This window comes from Chelonia mydas, chromosome 2, assembly GCF_015237465.2.
Source record: "Chelonia mydas isolate rCheMyd1 chromosome 2, rCheMyd1.pri.v2, whole genome shotgun sequence".
Taxonomy (NCBI): domain Eukaryota; kingdom Metazoa; phylum Chordata; order Testudines; family Cheloniidae; genus Chelonia; species Chelonia mydas.
In genome coordinates this window covers 164,176,742-164,198,526 of record NC_057850.1, presented here as the reverse complement: position 1 = coordinate 164,198,526, position 21,785 = coordinate 164,176,742, and the positions used below count along the sequence as shown (strand labels likewise).

Here is a 21,785-nt window from a genome sequence, read left to right as displayed (position 1 = left end):
TTACATTACAATGCAGCAGAACATTAATTTTCTTTTTAAAAGATACACCTGAATGAAAGTAGTCCTGATGAGAAATATTTTTAAAAGGATGTTTTAGTGGTTTCTAAAGTGTTAATGTTCCTGATTCTCTAGGTCTTCTCATCCTGTGTCTCTTAACACCTGTGCAAGATGGGTGTAAAACTCTACTAAACTCAAATGATAGTACTTAGCACAGGTGCAAAGAGTGGCAGGCAGCAGAGAATCAGGCCCCACTTCTTCAGTAGAAGAGCTGATTGTTTTGTTGGTGTAAGATCTTTTTGCTCTATTCTGTTTGGAGTGTAGATATTAGTTGGTTTAGTTTAAACAGCCATTTAAATAGTTAACACTACAAATTTTATAAAAGAACTGGTTTATAAAATACAATATTTATAAGAACAGTTACTCAATACTTGCATGACCTTTAAAAAAAATACATCTTAAAATGACAGATTTTTCTCTTAAAAAGTCAAAGGTTTTTTGCTCCTCTGCAAGCATGTGTGGCATTATTAAGGCCCATATATTGTACATGGCTATGCCTGAGCAGATTCCTACTACTGGATCTGGCCAGAACACCTAAAGCAGAGACCAGAGCTGCTTTCTTGATTCTTCTTTAGGTGTTTGTGTTGTCTTCAGATCTTGCAGGATCCTGATGTTAGGGCCTGGCAGGTGAGTAAAAGAAGAAATTATTTTCAAATACAGTGGAATCACTTTATAGTCAATCTGAGCATAGCTAAATGCTGCATGTGATCTGATCTTGTGCCACTGAAATCAATGGGAGTGTTGCCAGTGTCTTTGAGCTCTTGCTCAGAGTGGAGTGGAGTAGAATATTCTCAGATTGTTAATTTATTGAGTTTTCTCCCTTTGTATAGTGAAGTTTCACTTCTATAATTGGGTTACACTACACTGGTTGACTTGGAATGCAGCAGTTATCCCCTACCACTGAAATTCTGCAGTCCAAGTGGATTATTAGCTCTCTATACTGACCTAGGAGGAACCTGATTATCCCAACCACCATTATTTTAATGAATGTTTCAGGTAGCCTGAAATATATTTAAATAAATGAAGGTCCTAGTGTAGAGCTCCACACCCGAGAGTTCCTCCTTCTCTTCTTTTTTTAAAAAAGAAAGAAAACTTCATATATCAGTTGTGCAGTAACCAGTCTTCTAATGCGCCTTCCTTTCATTTTAAAATGACATTTCTTCAGACATTTCCAGTACACTAGTCCTCTAAAAGGAGGAACTCCATGTAACTTCTGAGCACAAATAAAAGCACTTGGGTGACTTAAACTGCCATCATCTCCCCTTTAAAAAAACAACCAAACAAATGCATTACTTGTGGCAGAGAATAAACATGATAGAGTTTTACGATGAAATCACCCTAATGGTGGCTGTTTCATTCCTATTGTGCTATCATGTTACACGTGGTAATCGATTCCATAGTCCTTCAAAGACTAACTTTTTTTTTTCTTTTCTTTTTTTTTTTGCATTGAAAACACATAACCGAAATAGAAAATGTCAGCGGAAGAAGATTCTTTCTTAAATGTCAAAAGATCTTTGAAAAAGGCAGCAGTGAAACATAGCACTCCGGTGGATTCAATGTTCTCCCAAAGTATGTTATCTCTGGTGGATATGACGAATCAATCTATCAGAGAACAAAACATAAGTAAGAGAGTCTATGGGTCTCCAATGCCAAAATCATCCTTCCAGAAACAAGCATCGTCCCAAGAACAACTAATGCACCTTGACAAGCTCATTTCTCAAGTCACTTTTCCAAGAAAGCTTTCCACAGTATTGGACCCAGAGGAATCAAGTGAAGAGATGAGCCACAGCTCTTGGGCTGCAGTTCCCAGAAGACGACTTTCAACAGTGTTGGCTTCAGAGGAATCCAGTGAAGAGCCAAGCTTCAAGACAATGGTTCCCCCTATAGTAAGTGCAGCAGCTGAAGTCCCTGCTGAACCATCTAAGAAGACAGCCAAAGTAACTTCTAAAAGTGTATTTGCATGGCTGGTTACTGAAATTCCTGGGATAAAAGATCCCTCAGTAAGAAAAAGAAGAAAAAGGAAATTTGAAAAAAAACTTTTGGTAAATACACTATTCATACATTTTCTGAGGTGATTAAATTGCATGACATTCTACCAATATCTGGAGGATGAATCCAAATATTTTCAGTGACAGTTCAGGACAGTCTTAAATCTGCTGATAAAAGTTGTGTAATTTAAATTCTTTGCTTGAACTCTACTACCATGAACACTCACCAAGTAAATGTGTAGCCTATATGTTCAGCTACCTGCCAACAGCAGAGTTCAAATAATATTTTTGAACGTATAACTCAATTTATTAGATGTTGATGGTTCGTTACATAAGTTATGGGGTTCTGTTTCAGTTCCCTGGTTGGATAATCTGTGTTACTCTCTTAAATGCCATATTTAAATACAGCATCAACTTTGACTTGTGTAATGTACTGTCAAATATATAACAACTAACTAGCTAGCTTGAACTGCAAAATGTATATTCCATTTTAATAGAACAACTTGCAGCCCAAGAATTATTTGCTTGTAGAAATTAGTGATTAATTTCAAATAACAAATACATTTGAGACTCTCTCAATCTTTGTGAAGACAATACACAAACAAAAAAATGGTTAAGTAATAGAACCCACATTCTCCTGTAACAAGCACTACCTCTTGAATTAAAGGAGACTCTCTATGGATTGTTACCACTAAATGGCTCATGACTAAGGCTGCGTGTCTGTCAAGAAGGTCATGGAAGTCACAGATTCCATGACTTTCTGCGATCTCCATAACTTCTGCAGCAGCTAGTATGGCTGGCCCTAGGGACTGCCCGAGCAGTGGCTGATGTGGCTGGTCCTAGGGACCGCCTGAGCAGCGGCTCTCTGGAGGCCCCCCAGAACAGCGGTGCCCCAGGCCTCCCCAGCTAAGATTTAGTCAGGGGTATTTATAGTAAAGGTCATGGGCCTTGAATTTTTGTTTATTGCCCTTGACCAGTCCATGACTTTTACTAAAAATACCCATGACTACATCGTAGCCTTACCCACAACACCAATTTAAGCAGTTCAGATTTCATCCAGAAAAGGGCTATGGTGCACATACACAGTAGCCTCCCTTATAACTGGGCTTTTCATACAAACATTTTAGTAAAGCTTGTTGAGAAAAATTGAAATTCAGCAGTTGGGGGATATTTTTGCAATGTTTTTGGGGGGGAAGGTGATTTTCTTTGTTAAAAGTGAGGGTTTTGTTGTTGTGTGTTTGTTTGTTTGTTTTTTGTATGTCCAATGCTGTGTTCAGTTATAGACCTGGTCCAGAAACTTCAAAACCCTGACCCTTTTTAATTTGAACATCAATGGGGAGTGTTACAAAACTCTCAGATAACCTTCATCCCATTTTTGACCAGCTCTAATCTTTAGGAGGGTTATACTTGTGTTGCATTTATGTGTGTCCTTTTAATAGTGATTAATGTTAAGTATTGCTCACTGGAAACCTGAATTTCTCTATGAAAAATGTCAAGGTTTTTGCTTTTCATTCTGATTTGGAACACTCCCCCCCCTCTTTCAATTTCTTGCTGAAGTGAAATTCTACAATATTTTGTTTAGGAAACAACAAAACAAAATATGCTTCTTGGAAACCACAGCTGCCAAGGAGCTGGGGAAGTAGACAGGTGGATAACTTGTCATGAAACTAGGCAGGTTTCTGTCAGAAACTAGCCTGGGTTACGTCAGGCTTAATCAAAATCTAAATGTTTCTATTTCAATAAAATAAGTATTTTCTGTTGGGAAAACTTCCACACAGTTCTAATGCAAAGTTTGCTCACATTTGGTGGATTAATTAATATTTTTGCCTCTATTTTGCAATGACTATTTGTCTTCTATAAACCTCTTCTGGGAACATGCTTAAAATGATTATGTTTTAGAGAGAAACTGGTAAATATGCAGAATGAAGAAACAGATTCTTGGTTGGAGGCTGCATGAATTGAGTTTGCAAAGCATTACATTTATCATGCTTCAAGATCAAACTATAAACAAGCCAAAAGAACAATGGAACGGAACGGAACAAAACAAAAGATTTAACTGCTTGTAGAAAGCTGGAGAATGAATGAATGAAGCCACTGCAGGTCATTGCTTAAAGTTAGACCCTCATCTAGGGATTTGCTTCTAATGAAAACATGTCAAATCCTGCTCCTTTCTGGAACACCCATAGCCTTTGTCGTCACAGGGGAAAACTCTCCCAGCAATTCAAACTGGCTTTAAACCTGATGTAGGAAAGGATCCAATAACTGGAACCTTTCATTATTTATTTGTTTAAATATCTGGCTTAGTTAAACCTTAGATCTACTTTGAATTCTGGGGAAATGTGTGTAGACAAAGCCTATATAAGATGCATTTCTTTCTCCAGGTTTTCCACTAAGTGTTGACTCCAACACCTGCAATTTCGTCTACTGGCTGTCACAAAGTAGAGTCCTTCTATTAACTTCCATAGGCTTGGATCAGCCTCTCGATTTGCTGAGACTCAGCATTAACTTCTGATAGTTGTTACGCTGGTGTAAATCCATAGTAACTATTACCATTAGTGCAGTAAAACCGCTGTGTAAGGTAGTGTGGAAAAAGAATCAGGCTTTTACTAAATAGAGCAGATGTTTGGTTTGTTTGTTAATTGCAGAAGAAAGTCCTGTTGTGTTGGTTGTACAGAACAGTTTGCTAAGCTAAACTTTTTTCTCTTTAAAATAGGAAGCAAAACAGCAAGAATGGGAATTACGTCAACTTAAAAATATCGAAGAGGCGACGAGACATGAGCTGACAATTGAAGAAATTTGACGTAATGAATTCCCAAATAAGTGTTGCTGCACGCTGTACAACTGGAAAAAGAGGTTCCATTAAACTATAGATTTGGCTGTTGGGTCTGCTGTAACTGTGTGGCAAACGGAGGGAGTGGGGGGAAGGAAAGGACGGAATTAAAGCAAACCTGTAGCAAATTTTTTAAATAAGGAAACTCCAGAGCATTAAGAGGCCCGATGCCAAGGGGGCAGATCCTCCGTAGATTCCCAGGCCACTTACACCAGCTTAAGAGCAGGTCCAGGGGGTGGAAAACTGCCCCCATAAGGGTTATACTTCACCTTGTGAGGACCCACGTTTCTTCATGTAATATCTAAGGCTATGTCTACACTACTGTGGTACAGCTGCATCACCGTAGGGCTGCTGGTGAAGATGCTCTAAGACAACAGGAGAAAGCTCTCCTCTTGGCAGGAGAGGCAGGAATTATTAAGCCAACATAGTGCTGTCCATGCCAGCGCTTAGGTCAGTATAATTTGTCGCTTAGGGGTGTGGATTATTCACACCCCTGAGCGATGTAAATTATACCAACGTAATTTGTGGTGTAGACATAGCCTAAATCTTCTTGGACTATGGATGTAGCTTAAATAACATGAGTAACTGCTTCACCAGGCTGCTTGCAATATCATCTTGTTAGCCAGAGAAGAATTTCTTCATCTATAGAGTAATCAATGCTGATGCAATCAGGAGCATTCTTGCTGTTGGCTGGGGATATGAGGAAATAGCGAGAGGCACACAAAGGAGGGAGGACAGCCTCTGGAGATTATTAATTAATTACAGTCTGTTTTGAAGGCTTGATTCTAACTGAACTTGCTCTAGCCCTTAATATTCTGCTAAGCGCACCACATAGCGCTGACTGACTCTTCCCGTGTTGCTACTCGCCCCACGCACTTCCTGCTGTTCTGGGTGCTCACTGGAACTACTGTACCCAGAAAAAAATCAACCTGTTTTGAAAGACACCACTGAAAAGTCTGTTTAATTCACTGCAGACGTTCCACTATGTTAATGATGGGCCACTAAGTAATGTAGAGAATATAATGCCATTATAAACCACCTAATACACCTCTGGTTCCAGCCAACAGTTTATAATGCCATTATTAGGGGTGAGGCTGGTAGCACTACACGTTACTAAAGTTGCCTGACAGTCCCATTACAAGACCCCGTTTTCAGTTGCTTATAACTTTGCCAATTTTTAGCTGTTTGGTTTGAAATTCTACAGGCAGTATGTCTACCTCAGGCAGAATATTTGTGGACGTTTCAGCCAAAATGCTTCACCCATTTCCAAAAAACAAAGCTAGGGCAAACTATGCTGTTTTCCCTCTGTTAAAGTATTTCTTGGAAAAGTTCTACTGCCCTCATGTTAGAGGAGAGATTTGACAAAAGTGCGGAGGGAAAGTGCCTGTGAAAATTCAGTCAAGTTCTAAGCAAGCAAAATGGCAGTTTGCACATGCTCAATGGCAACTTCTTAAATTTTAGCCGCTAAATTCTGTCTGCACTGGGCATGCTCCAGCCTGGGCCTAAGCTGTGCTTCCCAGCAATTGCAGCTCTGGGTGATTGCAGGCTGTGCCACATCCAGTCACAGAAGTGGAACTGAGAGCAGGAAGCCTGTCTCTCCTGTGCTCCCAATGAACTCTCTCCCCCCCCCTCCCCGGGTCCCAGGCAGCATGAAGAAGCTGGACTGGTGTCCGTGTGGGGCATACACTAGGACAAGTATCCTGTGGTGGAGGATTGGGGCAGAATCTGGGAGCTGGGAAGGAAGGAAGCCAGTAGGTGTGGATGAAACTGAGAGCAGATGAGGAGTGGGTGGGGAGATTTGAACTGGTTGGGAAGGCGACTGGGATGGAGAACAAGGGAGAGAGGGGGCAAGATCGATCTGATGAGGAGCCAAGTTCCTCAAGTGGGAGAACTGGGCCTGGGTGAATGAAGAGACTTGGACAAGGGAGCTAGGAAGGGGTGTGTGCAGACACGGAGACTGGACAAAGAGCCCCTGCCCCAGGAGGAAGATTGGGAGTGTGAGCCAATGGGGACGGGGAAGGGTGTGGGGGGACTGATTGGAGGCGAGGGTGAAGAGAGAGATTAGATAAGGAGATGGAAGTGGGGGACTGGGACTGCCTGGGCAAGGATGCTGGGGCAGGAGTTGTGAGAGGGAACTGGTAATGGCTGGGCAAGGACAGTGGGACTAGGAGTCTGAAAGGAAGAGACTAGGATGTAATGGACAAGGAGACTGGGATGAGAGCCCTGAGGAGTAGGTCTGGCTATGTGAGGAAAATACAACTGACACCAGGAGCTTGGAGTGGGGAAGAGACAAGATAGGTCCTATGGAAAAAAATAACATGTGACCATGTAATTAACGAATGTATCCTAACACACATGCACAAGGAGGCTGGAATTGAGCTTGCAGAGGTCAAACCAATTTGTACTGAGCCCAGGAATAGGGGAGTTTATACCATCTTTCTAGCTGCCTGCTCCTAATTCTGTCTCTGGCGCACATTACTGCAGCCTTAGGTGTTGACTTTCTAATGTGCCAGCCGGGTGCTCCCCTCTGACTCTGTCCCAGGCCCAGCCCCCACTCCACCCCTTCCCCCAGGGCCCCACTCCCACCCTGCCTCTTCCTGCTCCATTCCACCCCCTCCCCCGGGTGTGCCCCACCCTTACTATTCCGCTCCGCGTCTTCTGCACTCCGTGGAACAGCTGATCGCGGTGGGTGGGAGGTGCTGAGGGGGAGGCACTGACCGGCAGGGCCACGGGACGTGCGGGAGGGGTGGGAGGGACTGGAAGGCGCTGATATGGGGGCTGCCTGTGGGTGCTAAGCACTCACCTTCCCTAGAGCAGCCACGGAGTCGGCGCCTATGACTGCAGCTGCCCAGTTGCCTATGATTCCAGGGGGATTGCTGGGGCATGAGGACTATGCAGCTATTCCTAATTCCTCCCAGAAATAGCTGTGATTCTACTTCGTCCAGGGAGGGATTCCCTTTTTGCAAGTGGAAACCTGGGGAGGCCTGATCAAGAGCTAAAGTAGCGTGGACAAACAAACAAGCACTGGACAATTAACTACATACTAAACCAAATGAATATGCCTTGGATCATGACCTGATGGCCACCACACCCAGGCTCCATCACACTTCCAAGGAGCATGTACTCCAAAGAAGACACTCCACTGAGATCAATCTAGTGCCTGTCCTGGAGAGTTTCACTCCAGGAACTAATAGCAAGAGCTTCCTAATTAATCTTTAATAGTGGGAAGGGCTGTCTGGTCCTATTCCTATTGGCAGTTAGGGTTTGGAACACAACAATGGATCTTCTAGTCTCCTGGGGCTAGATCCACAAAGGGGAATTAGATGTTGCAGTGCCTAACTTCTAGGTACCCTGCTGCCCAGTGAAATTTGAAGCCCAAGTTAGGTGCCCAGGCTCCCTATGAATTGCATGGGGAGAATTAGTTGTCTAAGAAAGAGAGGCCAGCAACTGAGTGGGGAGCTGCCTGAGGAAAGGGATGGGGCAGGACTCAGATAGGTGTCTGACTCCAGGCAAAGGGAGGCACCTTCCTTCACTCGGGGTTCGCAGTCATGAGTCCTCTCCTGGAGCTAGGTGCCTCAGACTGGTCAGCCTTCCTCACCACTCCTTAGAGCCACTATCCTTGTGGTTAAGACACTATCCCGGAATGCAGAAGATCTGTTTTCAAATCCCCTAATCTGCCTTATTTGGAGCAGGGACCTGAACCAAAGTCTCGCAGCTCCCAGGAGAGTGCCCTGAGCACCAAGCTATTGTGTGAAGGCTCTCTCTCAGTCTCTCCTGGTGAAGCTGTTCCACTTTGTAGGAAATAAACAAATGCTCATTGGCCCAGAGAGCAAAAAAGTAAGAGAGTGACTTTATGGCAGAGTGGTTAATGCATTTCTCTTGCAGGTAGGAAAGTCAGCTTCAAGTTCCTGCTCCAAATCAACCAGGGGGGATTTGAACCTGGTTTTCCAACAACCCAAAGGAGTGCTCTAACCTCTGGTCCGTTGAGCATAACAGGACACAAGCACCCCGGATTCTGACCTGCTCACCCCTGGCTTTCTTTTGTGCAGGGCCCAATCTGGTACAAATGGGCAGAGCATACCTACCAGATGAGGCCACAGAGGTGAGATAGGCAGGGATTGCCCAATCTGAGAATCCTGCTAAGGCTCTGAGCAGCTCAGTAGCATCAGGACATATGTGGCTAGAGGACTTCAGTGGCACAAATCTAGGCACCTAGGGACTTCAAGTGCCTCCAGGGTTAGGCAGTAGTGGGGTTTGAGGTTCACAGTGGTGCTGAAATGTTAGATTTAGGAACCTACGTTATTTTGTGGATCTAATCACTAGTCACTGAGGCTAAGGTTGTCTTGTGGCTAAAGCTAGGGACTGTGATGGTGGAGACTTGGGTTCAGTTGTTGGCTCTACTGCAGACTTTGTGTGAGCTTAGCCAAGTCATGTAACTTCCCTGTCTGTAAGTTCCCATCTGTAAAATGGGGCTAATAATACTTTGTTCTCTCTCATTTATCTATGTATACTGTAAGCTCTTTTGAGTAAGGACTCTCACATTGTGTGTATATACAGCCTCTTGTACAGTGGAGCCCCTCTAGGCAGTACCATGATACAAAGTAATAAGTAACATTCAGTAGAAATCAACAGTGATCAGCAACCGACTATACAGACCAGCTGTAAGATTCTAATGAACTCCACTGGAATTTCCAGATTGCACATGTGTTAGTGAGGGCTGAATTTCACTCACAGAGTCTGTATTCTTCCTGAAACTGCAGCAGACAGAAAGAACTAACCCTTTATACTTGTCCTTTCCAAAATGTTGCATGTCACTTTCATTTTCTTCTCCATGTGAGAAGAAGCATTTGATTTATCCATGGATTTTTTTTTCTTATTTTAAGCACAATTGGATAGTCTAAATTATCTGAATTATGACTGTGAAATGATAAATGGTAACAATTAAAGCATTTCCTTGTCGTAATTCAGGTCTCTGTGGATTAGAAAAAAGTCACACTCAATTATCGCCCCTTTTAGTCTCTCACTTAAAAGTCTCATCAAAGCAAACTGAATTTCAGCAAAGTTTGAGACGCTGACAGGGAACGGTGCGTGATAACAGTATTATTGTTAATTATGATCTATGTGGAGATAGCATGAGGAGATCTCAAGCAGGTCAAGACCCCCATTGTGCTAGGCAGCGTATGGCCCTATAGTCAAGAATAGTCACTGCCCAAAGAGCTATTTCAGTGTCTTATCAGTTCAACTATTTTAAAAGAAAAGGCTATGTACCGACTAATTTATTAGTAAACAACTGTATATTTGAGTACAATATCCAAGGAAAAACAACCCAACATTTCTTTTGATTACAGGGATTTAGGATTTCACTTTATGATTTGAGCTAAATACCAGATCTTTTAGTTGTTTCTCCTCCGTAGCATGCAGGTCCAGAGTAGCCAGAGGAACCAGCAACACAGCATTTCAGTGTTATAATTTTCATCCTCTGGTGGCAGCAAAGGTGAATTGCTGGTTTGTTCTGCTCCTTGCTTTACACATTGTGAAAAAGGTTCTTTTTGCATATTATTATTTATTTATTTGCACTATGACAGGGCCTGCTGCATAACAAAAACCCTGCTTGTCGGCGCGGCTAAGCACCCACAAATCCAACTGAAGTCAATGGAAGCTGCAGGTGCCCAGCACCTTTCAATATAAGCCTTCTTTAGTTGGGTGCCTAAATGTGGATTTAGGGGCCTAACTTTAGACAATGAGGTTTGAAAATTTGGGATGGCATTTCCAAAAAGGCCTAAAGTCCGTAAGTGTGGGGAAGGGGCTATCTCCCGTAAGCACCTCTTAATGGTAGACATTGGGCCTTATCTCTTTGCACAGGAGTCTGAAAAGTGCCTTTCGTAGGACTCAAGTGAAAACGAGAGTTTGAACAGGTTCTTGCATCATGCTATCCGGCTGCCTTTCAAACGTGACAAGGGATGTGTTTTTCTGAAGTTTGGAACAACCTCCCCTTGGAGGGTTCCCCCTCATTACAATATTTTTCCTTTAGAAGTTAAATGGTGACCTTGACCCAAACATTGTTTTTCAGTTCATTTGTTACACAATCTACCTGCTCATGGTGACTAAGCAGGATGTTGGATGGAGAAGTGCAAAATACAACAAAGACTCTATAGAAGTGGGTTACTTGAAAACAAATGCCGTAGATTGAATTCAGTTTAAGCATAGGAGACTGATATTGCTTCCACTGAAAGCAATGGCAAAATTGCCACTCACATCGGAGGTGCAAGAACTAGTAATACTTCTGTTGGGTGCACATCTAGAGCACTATTATATAGAGATAATTTTAAAGAGACAGGTTAAAATATCTTTTTAAAAATATCTTCATGGTAAAGAAATAATTTGCCATATTTAGTCTAGCTTCTCTCTTTAATGATTCACTTAATGCATTAATGGTTATTTGAGGAAAAAAAAAACCTTTCTTGGTAATTGATTATTTCCTCTGAAGTCACAGTACAATTTCATAGCCAATAAAAACAAAACAAAACAAAATACTATGTAGCAAATTACTAGCAGGACAATGTGGTACTATTAATTACAGTATTACTGAACTGTGGTCCGGTATATACGATTACATAGGACCATAGAACCAGATCATGCCCCCTGAGATCACACATGGACGAGCCATTCCATGCATAAATGAGGTTCAAGTGCCTTATGGCACCCCACTCTCTACTTCCCTCCATAGATCCTCTAAAGGGTCCATGTAGAAGAAATGGGGTGGACTCATGGAGGGCCAGGGGAGAAAGGGACAGACTGAGAGTGGTAACAGGGATGCACAACGTTACCTCCACCTCCTCCAGAGGTGTTCACACAGGCCCAGGCTGTATTCAATTTAATGCAGATGTTGCCTTACACCTTGCAAATCCTGGCCAGAGAGGAACCCTGGTAGCATGGCTGCATGCAATCTGTGTCACCGCCAGGGCTGAGACACGAGCGGAAAGACTGCTCTGAGCAGACAGGGCTTCCGCTTGGATGGCACTGGCTGCCCACAGATCCCCTGGGAGCTGCCATGTTTGGGGTGGCTTACGAGTGTTTACCTCAACCTGTTAACACATGTTAAAACTGCAGCTGCCTTGTCCGTACTAGGATTTTACCATGTGAGATATCACATGCTAAAATTCCACCTTTTTTCCTAGTGAAGACAATGCATCAGTCTAAGCTCCCTTGTATTCAGTTTCTCACTCTGCTTGGAGACTCTCTCTCAGCTCAGGAGTATCTGTACTCTGAAGAGCTGGTTGAAAAAGGGAGGGAAAAATTGGGGAAGGGGAGGGAAAGCTCCTCAACATTATTCCCTGTGTTTTTATTTTTATTTATTATGACATTGCAAAATGAGATCAAAATCTTGAAACTTGAAAAATGTTGGCCAGCTCTTGTGGGCTCCCATATAACAAGAAAAGAAGCTGATAGAACTGAAGCTAGAGGGTAACATTTTCAAAAGTGACTCGGGACCAGCTCAACAAAGGGGACTGAGGCTCAGCCGTTCAAATCTTAATTTTTAGACCCCCTGCACAGCCCCAAATGAATGGCCCAGGCACCTCGTACAACACGTGGAGAGTTAGGTGCCTAAAAAAGGATTCACAGAAGCCAGCAAGCTGAACGGGGAGTGACCTAAGCTAGTCAGTAGGAAATGCTGAGAAGAGGGATAGGGAGAAGGGCTTAGACCTGATGTGCTTGGCTGATGGGCCAGAGATTGGTGCCTTCTTCCACTTAGGATCCTCAGCCACAAACCCTCTTATGGAATTAGGCACCTAAGCCAGATCAGCTGCTTAGATAGCCCTTGATTTGGCAGCCGAAACCATGTCTCTGTCTCCTGCTCGATACCACTCTCATGCTTGCCTTTTGTTTCCCTGTGCACTTGTGTGTCATTTGTGCAAGACAATTGGATAGTCTAGCCTGCATCTAGCCCTCCTAATGTGGGGTCTGACAGCTATCAGGTCTTTGGCATACTCTGAATTTGCCTCTGGGGGATTGGATCCTGCTGGCAGCATACTCAGTGCTTTGGTGGCTTTGTGAATGCCAACCAGTGGAAATTAGCTGCCTTTGGGACTTTGGCACCTATGGTGTTTTGCAGCAGCTGAGCAGTCGTTTTGAAATGTCAGTGACATCTAAATGGAGGACTTAGGTGCCTACAGCAGCAGATAGGAACCTAAATACCTTTGAGGAGCTGGGCATAAGTTGTTTTTCAAAATTCCACCCACTGACTGTCACAGAGCTATAAGGCTAACTGACTGAAAGAAAGACAAGAGAGTAAGCCAGATTTACCCCATAAACAACTGCAAATCCACTGAAGTCAATAGAATTGCAAGCAGCAAATTGCAGTCCTGTCTCTTTAGATTGCTTATGTGCCACTTACCCACTGGCTGCTGCCTTAGGACATCTAATTGATGCAAGAAAAACATGGCAGCTGCGAAAGTAGAAAAGAACTTGCACGTGACCTTGAGAGAGACATAAGTGTGTGTCCCCCTGAAAAAGGATGATCCAACTCCCTGGAATGGGAGAGGGGAGTCACATGAGTTCAGATACAGTAAGTTGGGAACAAATAAACTAAGGATTGAGCAATATTGCTATCAAAATTCCCTAGGAAAACAAAACAGTTCAGGACCACCTCACATGAAGGTTGAGACTTATTTAAACATTCAAACTGATGCATCTTTTGCCAGGAAAAAGTACAAAACATAGATAAAGTAGGCTTAGATGTGTAATTACCAGCTAATAGATCATTGATCAATTAACTGCATGATCAAATTGGCAAGTAGGTCAAACAGAATTTTCCTCACAAGTAACTATGCAGGGAGACTAGTGCGTAGCAAATGTTTGACTATCTTTAAAAAGGAGTCTCACAAAAATAGGCAATATGGTGACTGCTGATTTCATTGGTGCCAAATGGGAGGTAAAGCACAATAGGAGGAATAATTTGAACTCCTAAACATGGTTGGGGAGCTATGTTAACTGTGACTGCTCCAAAAAAAAAAAAAAAAAGCCTTGAGTGACACAATGTAGCTCAATGAAATCCTCAGCTCAGGGTGCATGGATGGTCCAAAACAGCAAAGAAAAAGTTAGGCTGCATAAAGGATGGAATAGAAAATGATACCACAAAGTTATGATGCCCTTATACAAATCAGGAGTATGGCCTGACCTGGAATACTGTGGCCAGTTCTGGCCACCCTATAGCTAAAAAAGATGTCACTGAATGAGAGGGGATTCAGGGAGAGGTGGCAAAAAAACAAAGCAAAAAAAAAAAACCCCAAAAAACAGAAGAAGGAAAAAATATTTCCATGTGACATGAAAATGAAAAGAATGGGACTGCTTAGTTTCAAGGGGACATGATAGAGGTATAGAAAATAATGAATGATTAGAAAAAAGATAAATCAGACACTCTTATGTCTTATAATAGAAGACCAAGGAGACAATCAATGAAACTGAAAGACGTTTTTAAAGAAGTCAGTTTTAAAACTGATATAATACTGTTTGTACAGTGCATAATTAATGTGTGGACCTCAGTGCCACTACATATCATCGAAGCCAAGGAATTTGTAAGATTCAAAAAAAGATTAGACATTTATATTATGGAATGAGAATATCTACAGTTAAATTAAATAGGTTTAAAACATTTGTTTTTTTAAACTCACACTTCAGGGCATAAAACCACTAACTGGTCACTAGGGGCCAGATTTAACACCTAGCAGCAGAGCCACGAAGGGACTTAGCTGCCTAACTGCTATTTGTATGGAATACTTACAATTAGCATTGGTCCAGAGAGAATGTGAGCATGACACTAGTGCCTAGTGGTTAGGGGCACTCACCTGGGAGACCCATATTCCAGTCCCACCTCCATGAATACTCAAGTAATGCATGCAAGGCTCTCCTTTGTGAATCTGCTTTTGAAAATCCTACTAGGTGCCTGTCTTCATCATTAGGTGCTTAAGTACCATTGAAAAGCTGGCCCTAAGTCACTGATTTTAGGTCACTAAAATCTTGTTATTTTCCTGTACCAAAGGTTACATGTCATGCTTCAGTCACAGGGGGCGAAAGAGTGCTCATTTACTGAAAGCAGTCAAATAGCTGTTTGTAAAAGAGGGCACTCTGCTTTCATCTTTAGCGAAGTAGCTCAACAATCTAATCTTAGCCTTCTGTTTTGTTTCATTATACATTAATGATATTGATTCTTTTTGTATCCAGTAACTCTATGTGATCTCTGTGCCTGATGGCTCAGATTATTTATACGGTGGGGCAGGCAAATATTCGTGTGACATTTAGTCTGGACTCCAGTGTGATTTTGATTTATTAACAGGTTGGGTTAACCCCTGCAAATCTGAGTGCTTCCCTACCTCAAGCAAATGTGTTATGGTGTTAGAGCTTAAGATGGTAAACAGGAATAATTAATTTTGCTCTAATAGACAAAGATCAGGGTCCAGATTCTGATTTTAATAAAACTGAGCTAATGAAATAGAAGATTTTCATGAATCTGAAAATACATAATGCAAAAATTCTAGTCCCCTGTGCACAGCCTGAGTAAATGGGCTTTGTTCAAGGGATCTTCATGGGACCCAGAGGAAATGGGCTCTCTGGCCTATGCCCTAGAGTTGTAATAGTGGCTGCTATCTCTGCAATCTCACAAAATGATATGGCTGCACTAGAAGGTGTCCAGAGACAGGTGACAAAAGTGACCAAAGGCACAGATCGATTTCTGTCCGAGAAGAGGCTTAGAAAATTGGGGTCTGGTGAGTTTAGCAAGAAGATGGATCTGAGGAGACATACCACAACTTCACAAAATAATAACTTGTGTAGGGAAGATAAATCCTGCAGTCCTAGTTACCGTTTCTCCTAATACAAGAACATGATGGTCAATGGTATTGAAAGGCAACACGTTTAAAACTGTAAGGAAACAAACACATAATCAGCCTGTAGGACTCACTGCCAAAAGGTAACACTGAGGCAAAGAGTTTAACAGCATTCAGAAAAGGGCCTGAGGGACTTAGGTGCTCAAATCCCATTGAATTTCAGTGGGAGCTGGTCATGTACCTCCCTTAGGCTCCTTTGAAAATCCCAGCCTTATATGGTGAATGAGACCATCCTCACTTGCATTCAATGCATACAAGCTAGACCGAGTGAGTGAGGTAATAACTTTTATTGGAACAGCTTCTGTTGGTGACAGAGACAAGCTTTTAAGTTTACACAGAGCTCTTCTTCAGGTCTCCAAGAAGTCATTCTGACACACTGCAGAGCAGCATAAGTTAACTATGAACTGATGGGGCTCGGAAGAAACTTTCCCTGTGGGCAGAAAGCTGTCCGTTAAGGTGCTTCTTGCACCTTCTTTTAAAGCATAAAGTGTTGTCCACAGTCTGAGCCAGGACATCAGATCACCCAGAGCACTGGACTGATTTGGTAGGGCAGTTCCTGTGCTCCTAACCACCCTACTGCACATGGGACAGTAAATCAATGCAGCAAAGGAGATGCTCAAGTCATCTTATAGCCTATCCTCACCATGGAGAGATGCACTGTACTGCCTCATGAAGCACCAGGGTGTCGAGACTTCCCATATAGTTTCTATATGTCTTTCCCCCAGCTCAGACCGGGGGGCCTTCTACAACGTTGGCAGCATCTGGCCCACAGTGTGGACTCTGACTTTATTTTAAGTTAAACAATTCTCCTTCTATTACTATTCAAAGCCATAATTTGAAGGGGACGCTTTAATGTGTGTTTGAAAGAGCTACTGGGTTTAAATTGTGAAAATAACTCAGGGATGAATGTGTTTGTTTGACCTGCATAGAATTCCAAACTTTAAAAAAAATACAAATGAAGCACTTGCAAAGGGCTTTGGAACGACAGTCCATGAGGCTCAAGGCCACGTTCTGTGTACTCAATATTTACTACCCAGGTGGCAACAGCCAAGCTACTCGACACTACCTAGTCCATGTGCCTCTGTCCTGACAGCTAACAGTGCCCCTAGCGAGAGAGGCAGGCCCGCAGCTGCGGGGGGACAAAGGGGTTAATTGCCCAGGGGCCCAGCGATTTAAAAGGGCCCAGGTGGATGGGGTAGATACGCGTTTGTTCAATAAAAATTAAGAATAAAAAAAAAGAAAATCCGGTTTCTGCTGCTGCTGCTCTGTCCCGAGTGCCGCCCCTCATTGTGACAGGAACAGTTTGCCAGAGCGCTGCTGCACCCTGCTGGGCTGGCGGAGCATCCGCAACAGCAACCTGGGGCACCGCAGAGCTGGGGAACGGCCTCCTCCGGCTGCTGGGGAGCCGCTGTGCCTGCGGTGCCATGCTGGCTCTCCGGCTGCAGGGCTAAGGGCACAGGGAGATTTTAAAGAGGCACAAGCTCCCTCAGTGCTTCCAGAATTCCTTCCCAAGGAGGCAACTCCTTGCCGAACACAAGCCAGCAAGTTCGCCCACCCAATCAAGCTGCCCCAAGTTTGCCAAGAGGCAGCTTAGGCTAGCCCCCGCTTCGCAGCCGCTAACGCTGGCTGACGAGCCGCTATCAGGAGCACAGGATGAGGGGCCTCCTCCACCGCTCAGCCAGGGAATGAGGCATGGGGTTTCCCTCTGCCTCCACCACTGGCCGCCTCCTTGGAGATCTCCCGGTAGATATGGCGCACCATGGCTGCCGTCTCCTCATTGCCCTGGGTGTCGATGTCCCACAGCACCAACAGTGCAATTCTCATATTGTGTATTTTAACTTTGTTGGTCATATTCAGTTGCACCTTGTATATCAGGATTTTTTCCCCTTGTCTTTAGACTACACGTGAATCACGATTAGGTGTTTAATTCGCCTACTTGATACTTCAGGTGTTTTCTTACTTTGTGCTTCTTTCAATGTTTTATATATTAATTAATTTCATTGCATAATGTATTTATTTAATTTAACTATATAATTCAAAATAACAAGTCATACAGCTTATATTTAGGCTCACAATTTGTTTAATACTCCTGCTGTAACTAGAAAAAAAAGTGTCCTGGATCAAGTAATGCCACAGCTTACACATAGTGGGTTTGAATGTGTTAGCAATAGGATAAGACGTAGTATTGTAAACCTCAGCTATCCCTTTCTAGGGGGGCCATCGACTGTTCTGCCCTGGGGCTCGGAATTGCTGTTGGCCGGCCTGGAGAGAGGATAGCTTAGGCTTTGTCTGCACTGGACTTCCGTCGGTAAAACTTGTGTCGTTCAGAGGTGTTTAAAAAACAGCCACCCGAACGACGAAAGTTTTACCAATGAAAAGCACCGGTGTGAACAGTGCTTTGTCAGCCGGAGAGCTCTTCTGCCAACCAAGCAACTGCCTCTTGTTGGGGGTGGAATTTCTTTGTCGGCAGGAGACCTCTCACCTGCCGACAAAGAGCGGCTACACTGTGCATCTTTTAGCGGCAATGTTGTACTGGCACAGCTGTGTCGCTAAGAGGTGCGTAGTGTAGCCATAGCCTTAGCTTCTACTAGGCTGCTAACAATTGTGCTAGTTGTGAGGCTTTGTTTATGATCTGGATACTTGTTCACCAGGAACGCAACATGAGGCTAGAAAATCATTTCATACTAAGGCAGTGATACCCAGACCTCCATTGCGCAGGAGCCAAATTAGCCATCAATATGACCTAAAAGAGCCACAGCAGTGTGAATTAACGGTTTCCTTTACTATAAAAAGAAAAAGAGTACTAGTGGCACCTTAGAGACTAACCAATTTATTTGAGCATAAGCTTTCGTGAGCTACAGCTCACTTCATCGGATGCAATGAAGTGAGCTGTAGCTCACGAAAGCTTATGCTCACATAAATTGGTTAGTCTCTAAGGTGCCACAAGTCCTCCTTTTCTTTTTGCGAATACAGACTAACACGGCTGTTACTCTGAATCTTTTACTATAGTGTTAGATATACATAGTTAAGCAATATGACAGGGGAAATGTTTAGTATATTATTCTCATAGCAAATAAGTTAATAACTTAGTGTAAGTTGATAACTTAATTGGTTCATAACATAGTAAAAGCATCCTGAGGGGTTAATAATTAAATCACACAGTGTTTTCATATCATGTGCTGCAGAGGGCCACAGGAGAGGCATTAAAGAGCCATTTGCTGCTCACGAGCCACAGTCTAAGTATCACTGTACTAAGGGATCTAGGTCAGCTAGCAGAAATCTTTCAGTCACTACCAACCTTGGGGTGTATTTGAACTGAGATCCTGAAGGCAAAAAGCGTACCTCCTTGACGCCAATGGACTGTGAAGCAGGTCATCATATTTTGCAGCTGGCCCAGACTTTCAATGGTATTTAGGTGCCTAATTCCCATTGATTTGTATGACAGCTAGGCACCTAACTATCTTTGAGGATCTGGACCTCTGTCATTTTGTTTCATCAAAGGACTGGAAATTTTGGTTTAGGAAATAAAAATAAATAGGTGCATCATTCCTTCCCATTTAAATGCTCTCCCATAGGGACTCCCATGTACACTCTATTCTAGTCTATATAGGCTTTTATACCACACTCACCACTAGGAGTAGCTGAGTGCATTCCAGTAGTGCATTGAGAGATGTAACTACACATCTGTCGTGTGTTGTTTGTTCCTTCATCTTCTGCCTAAGAGAAGAGGCATGTGCAATGGAGTGTTTTGTTTTGGTAGGTGTTGGCTTTTTTAAAATATACCTGTTGCTATGTGTTTATGTGAGAGAAGGAAAGGTCAAAGAAATGCGCTTTGCACTTGGAGCAGAAGGTGGGGAGCTTTGTGATGGTCCTTAGTTCCTGGGGGGAGTTCATGCCGCAGTTTTGACCAGCCCCAGAGAAAGTTTTCTTTTCCACACAGATGAGCTCTGCTCTCATTGTTGAGAGTTTCTTTGTGCCAGAGGAGGGTAGAAAAGGCAGTGTCATGGTATGTTCCCATTTTGTGACTGGAAATGGTCTGCCTATACAAATTACTCTTAGTATAGGGCCCTGCTGAGGTATGTAACCCTGTAACTGAAAGGAGATATCATTCATTTTTCTGTTCACTACAATTTTAAATAAATGCCTGCAGCAGGAGTAGTGGCAGAGGCAGCTGCCATTCTGTGTTCCAGAACAGATGAAGATTGTTATGTTACCAGATAATCTGGGGGGTGCTTAAAGTTGTCAAACTGGGGGCATAAGTATCATCTTATACTTTGATTTTTAAGACCTTTGGGACAGGGATTGTCTCTTTATACTGGGTTTTACGCCCCCTTGCACAGTGGGGTTGTAAGCCATGAGCAGGGACACTAGATGCTACCAGAGCACAAATAAATAATACTAATAAATAGTCTTTGAACCTTAAGCCCCACCCTGGAATGTTCTAAGTCACAAAGGATTGAAGAGAAGCCTTCCTGCGTTTGTGAGAGGTACAGGGAGGGCTTGGGAGACCAAAACAGAGAGGAAGGCTTCTATCTTGCCCTCCCTTTCTTTGGCATGCCCCTAGCTGCACCGTGCAGCCATAACTTGGCATATGGGATGTCATCATTGGTCAATGGATTCATTTATTGATGTACAGTACATAGTAAATTAATAGTGAATTATTGTGGTAAATTCAATTTTGCGTAGAGGACACACTGGACATTAAAGTTCAGCTTCTAGGAGGATTCCTGCGGAAAGTGAAAAGCAAGTGCTTGTAAAAAAAGAAAAGAAAAACATATTGCATGTCTCCTCTTTAAATGTGCAAGTACTCTGTTTTTTGCCCACACCTGCCACTTTCTGAATTAGATGGGAAAGGGGCAGGCAGGACCATTGTTGTGTGGCCTAGGAGTTGTGTTTGCCCCATTTTGTGGTCAGTAACTGGCATTTTCAAAAGAGCCTAAGAGCCAGGTTTTTAGTGGTATTTAGGCACCTAACTTCCACTGAGCATCTGGGCCAAAGTGGTTTAGGAGTAGGGTTGCCAACTTTTTAATCGTACAAAACCAAACACCCTTGCCCTGCCCCCTGTCCCACTCCTGCCCTGAGGCCCTGCCCCTTCCCCGAGGCCCCCACCTCCGCTCACTCCATCCCTCCTCCCTCCGTCACTCACTCTCCCCCATTCTCACTCACTTTCACCATGCTGAGGTAGGGGCTTGGGGTGCCGGAGGGGGTGAAGGGTGTGTGTGGGCTCCAGGGTGGAGCCAGGAATGAGGGGTTCAAAGTTTTGGAAGGGGCTCCAGACTTGGGCAGAGGGTTGGGGTGTGGGAAGGGGTGAGGGCTCTGTCTGGGGGGTGTGGATTCTGGGGTGAGGGTGGGGATAAGGGGTTTGGGGTGCAAGAGCAGGCTCTAGGCTGGGGATGAGGGGTTCAGAGTGCGGGATGGGGTGAGGGCTCTGGCTGGGGGTGTGGGATCTGGGGTGGGGCTAGGGATGAGGGGTTTGGAGTGTAGGAGGGGACTCAAGGCTGGGGCAGGGTTTGGGGTGCAGAAGGCGGTCAGGGCTGTGGCTGGGGGTGTGGGCTCTGGCATTGGGGCAGGGATGAAGGGTTTGGGGTGCAGGAGGGGGTTCTGGGTTTGGGGCTGGGGCTGAGGGGTTTGGAGTGTGGGAGTTCCGGGGTGGGGCAGGGGGTTGGGGATGGGAGAGGGTGAGGGATACGGCTGGGGGTGGGGCTCTGGGATGAGGCCAGGGATGAGGGGTTTGGGGTGTAGGAGGGGGTTAGGGATGCAGGCTCCAGGTGGCGCTTACCTCAGGCGGTTTCCAGGAAGTGACTAGCATGTCCCTCTGGCGCCTAGGCATGGGGGGGCAGAGGGATCTGCATGCTGCCCACAGGCTCCGCCCCCGCAGGCCTACAAATATTCTAGCAAACCAATGTACTTGCTGGAAAGTAAATGGAAACAGCAAATTTTAAGCAAGTGCTAGAAAATATTTGTGAAAAGCAAATTTTGAACACATAAACTTGAGTATTTGCTCTGATTCACATGCCTGGTCTGCAC

The 21,785-nt window shown here is 43.9% G+C and overlaps 1 protein-coding gene across 2 annotated transcripts; it reads left to right on the top strand.

Moving 5' to 3' along the window:
* Positions 1-208: 208 nt before the first annotated feature.
* On the top strand, positions 209-5,465 carry LOC119565467 (coiled-coil domain-containing protein 201-like). Of its 2 annotated transcripts, XM_043540497.1 has the most exons (4): positions 209-285; positions 633-684; positions 1,527-2,099; positions 4,759-5,465. In XM_043540497.1, exons 3-4 carry the CDS (start codon positions 1,530-1,532, stop codon positions 4,843-4,845), a joined length of 657 nt encoding a protein of 218 aa, XP_043396432.1. In that variant the 5' UTR covers positions 209-285; positions 633-684; positions 1,527-1,529; the 3' UTR covers positions 4,846-5,465. The 2 variants fall into 2 exon arrangements, with proteins under 2 accessions (XP_043396432.1, XP_037747474.1); XM_037891546.2 differs by lacking the exon at positions 633-684 and having other exon boundaries at positions 219-285.
* Positions 5,466-21,785: the final 16,320 nt, after the last annotated feature.

What these genes read in the sequence shown, in the direction of transcription:
- LOC119565467 (XM_043540497.1), top strand. Translation starts at nt 1,530, where the DNA reads ATGTCAGCGGAAGAAGATTCTTTCTTAAATGTCAAAAGATCTTTGAAA. An exon ending in AATTTGAAAAAAAACTTTTG is followed by an intron (nt 2,100 to 4,758) that starts GTAAATACACTA and finishes TCTTTAAAATAG; the next exon opens with GAAGCAAAACAGCAAGAATG.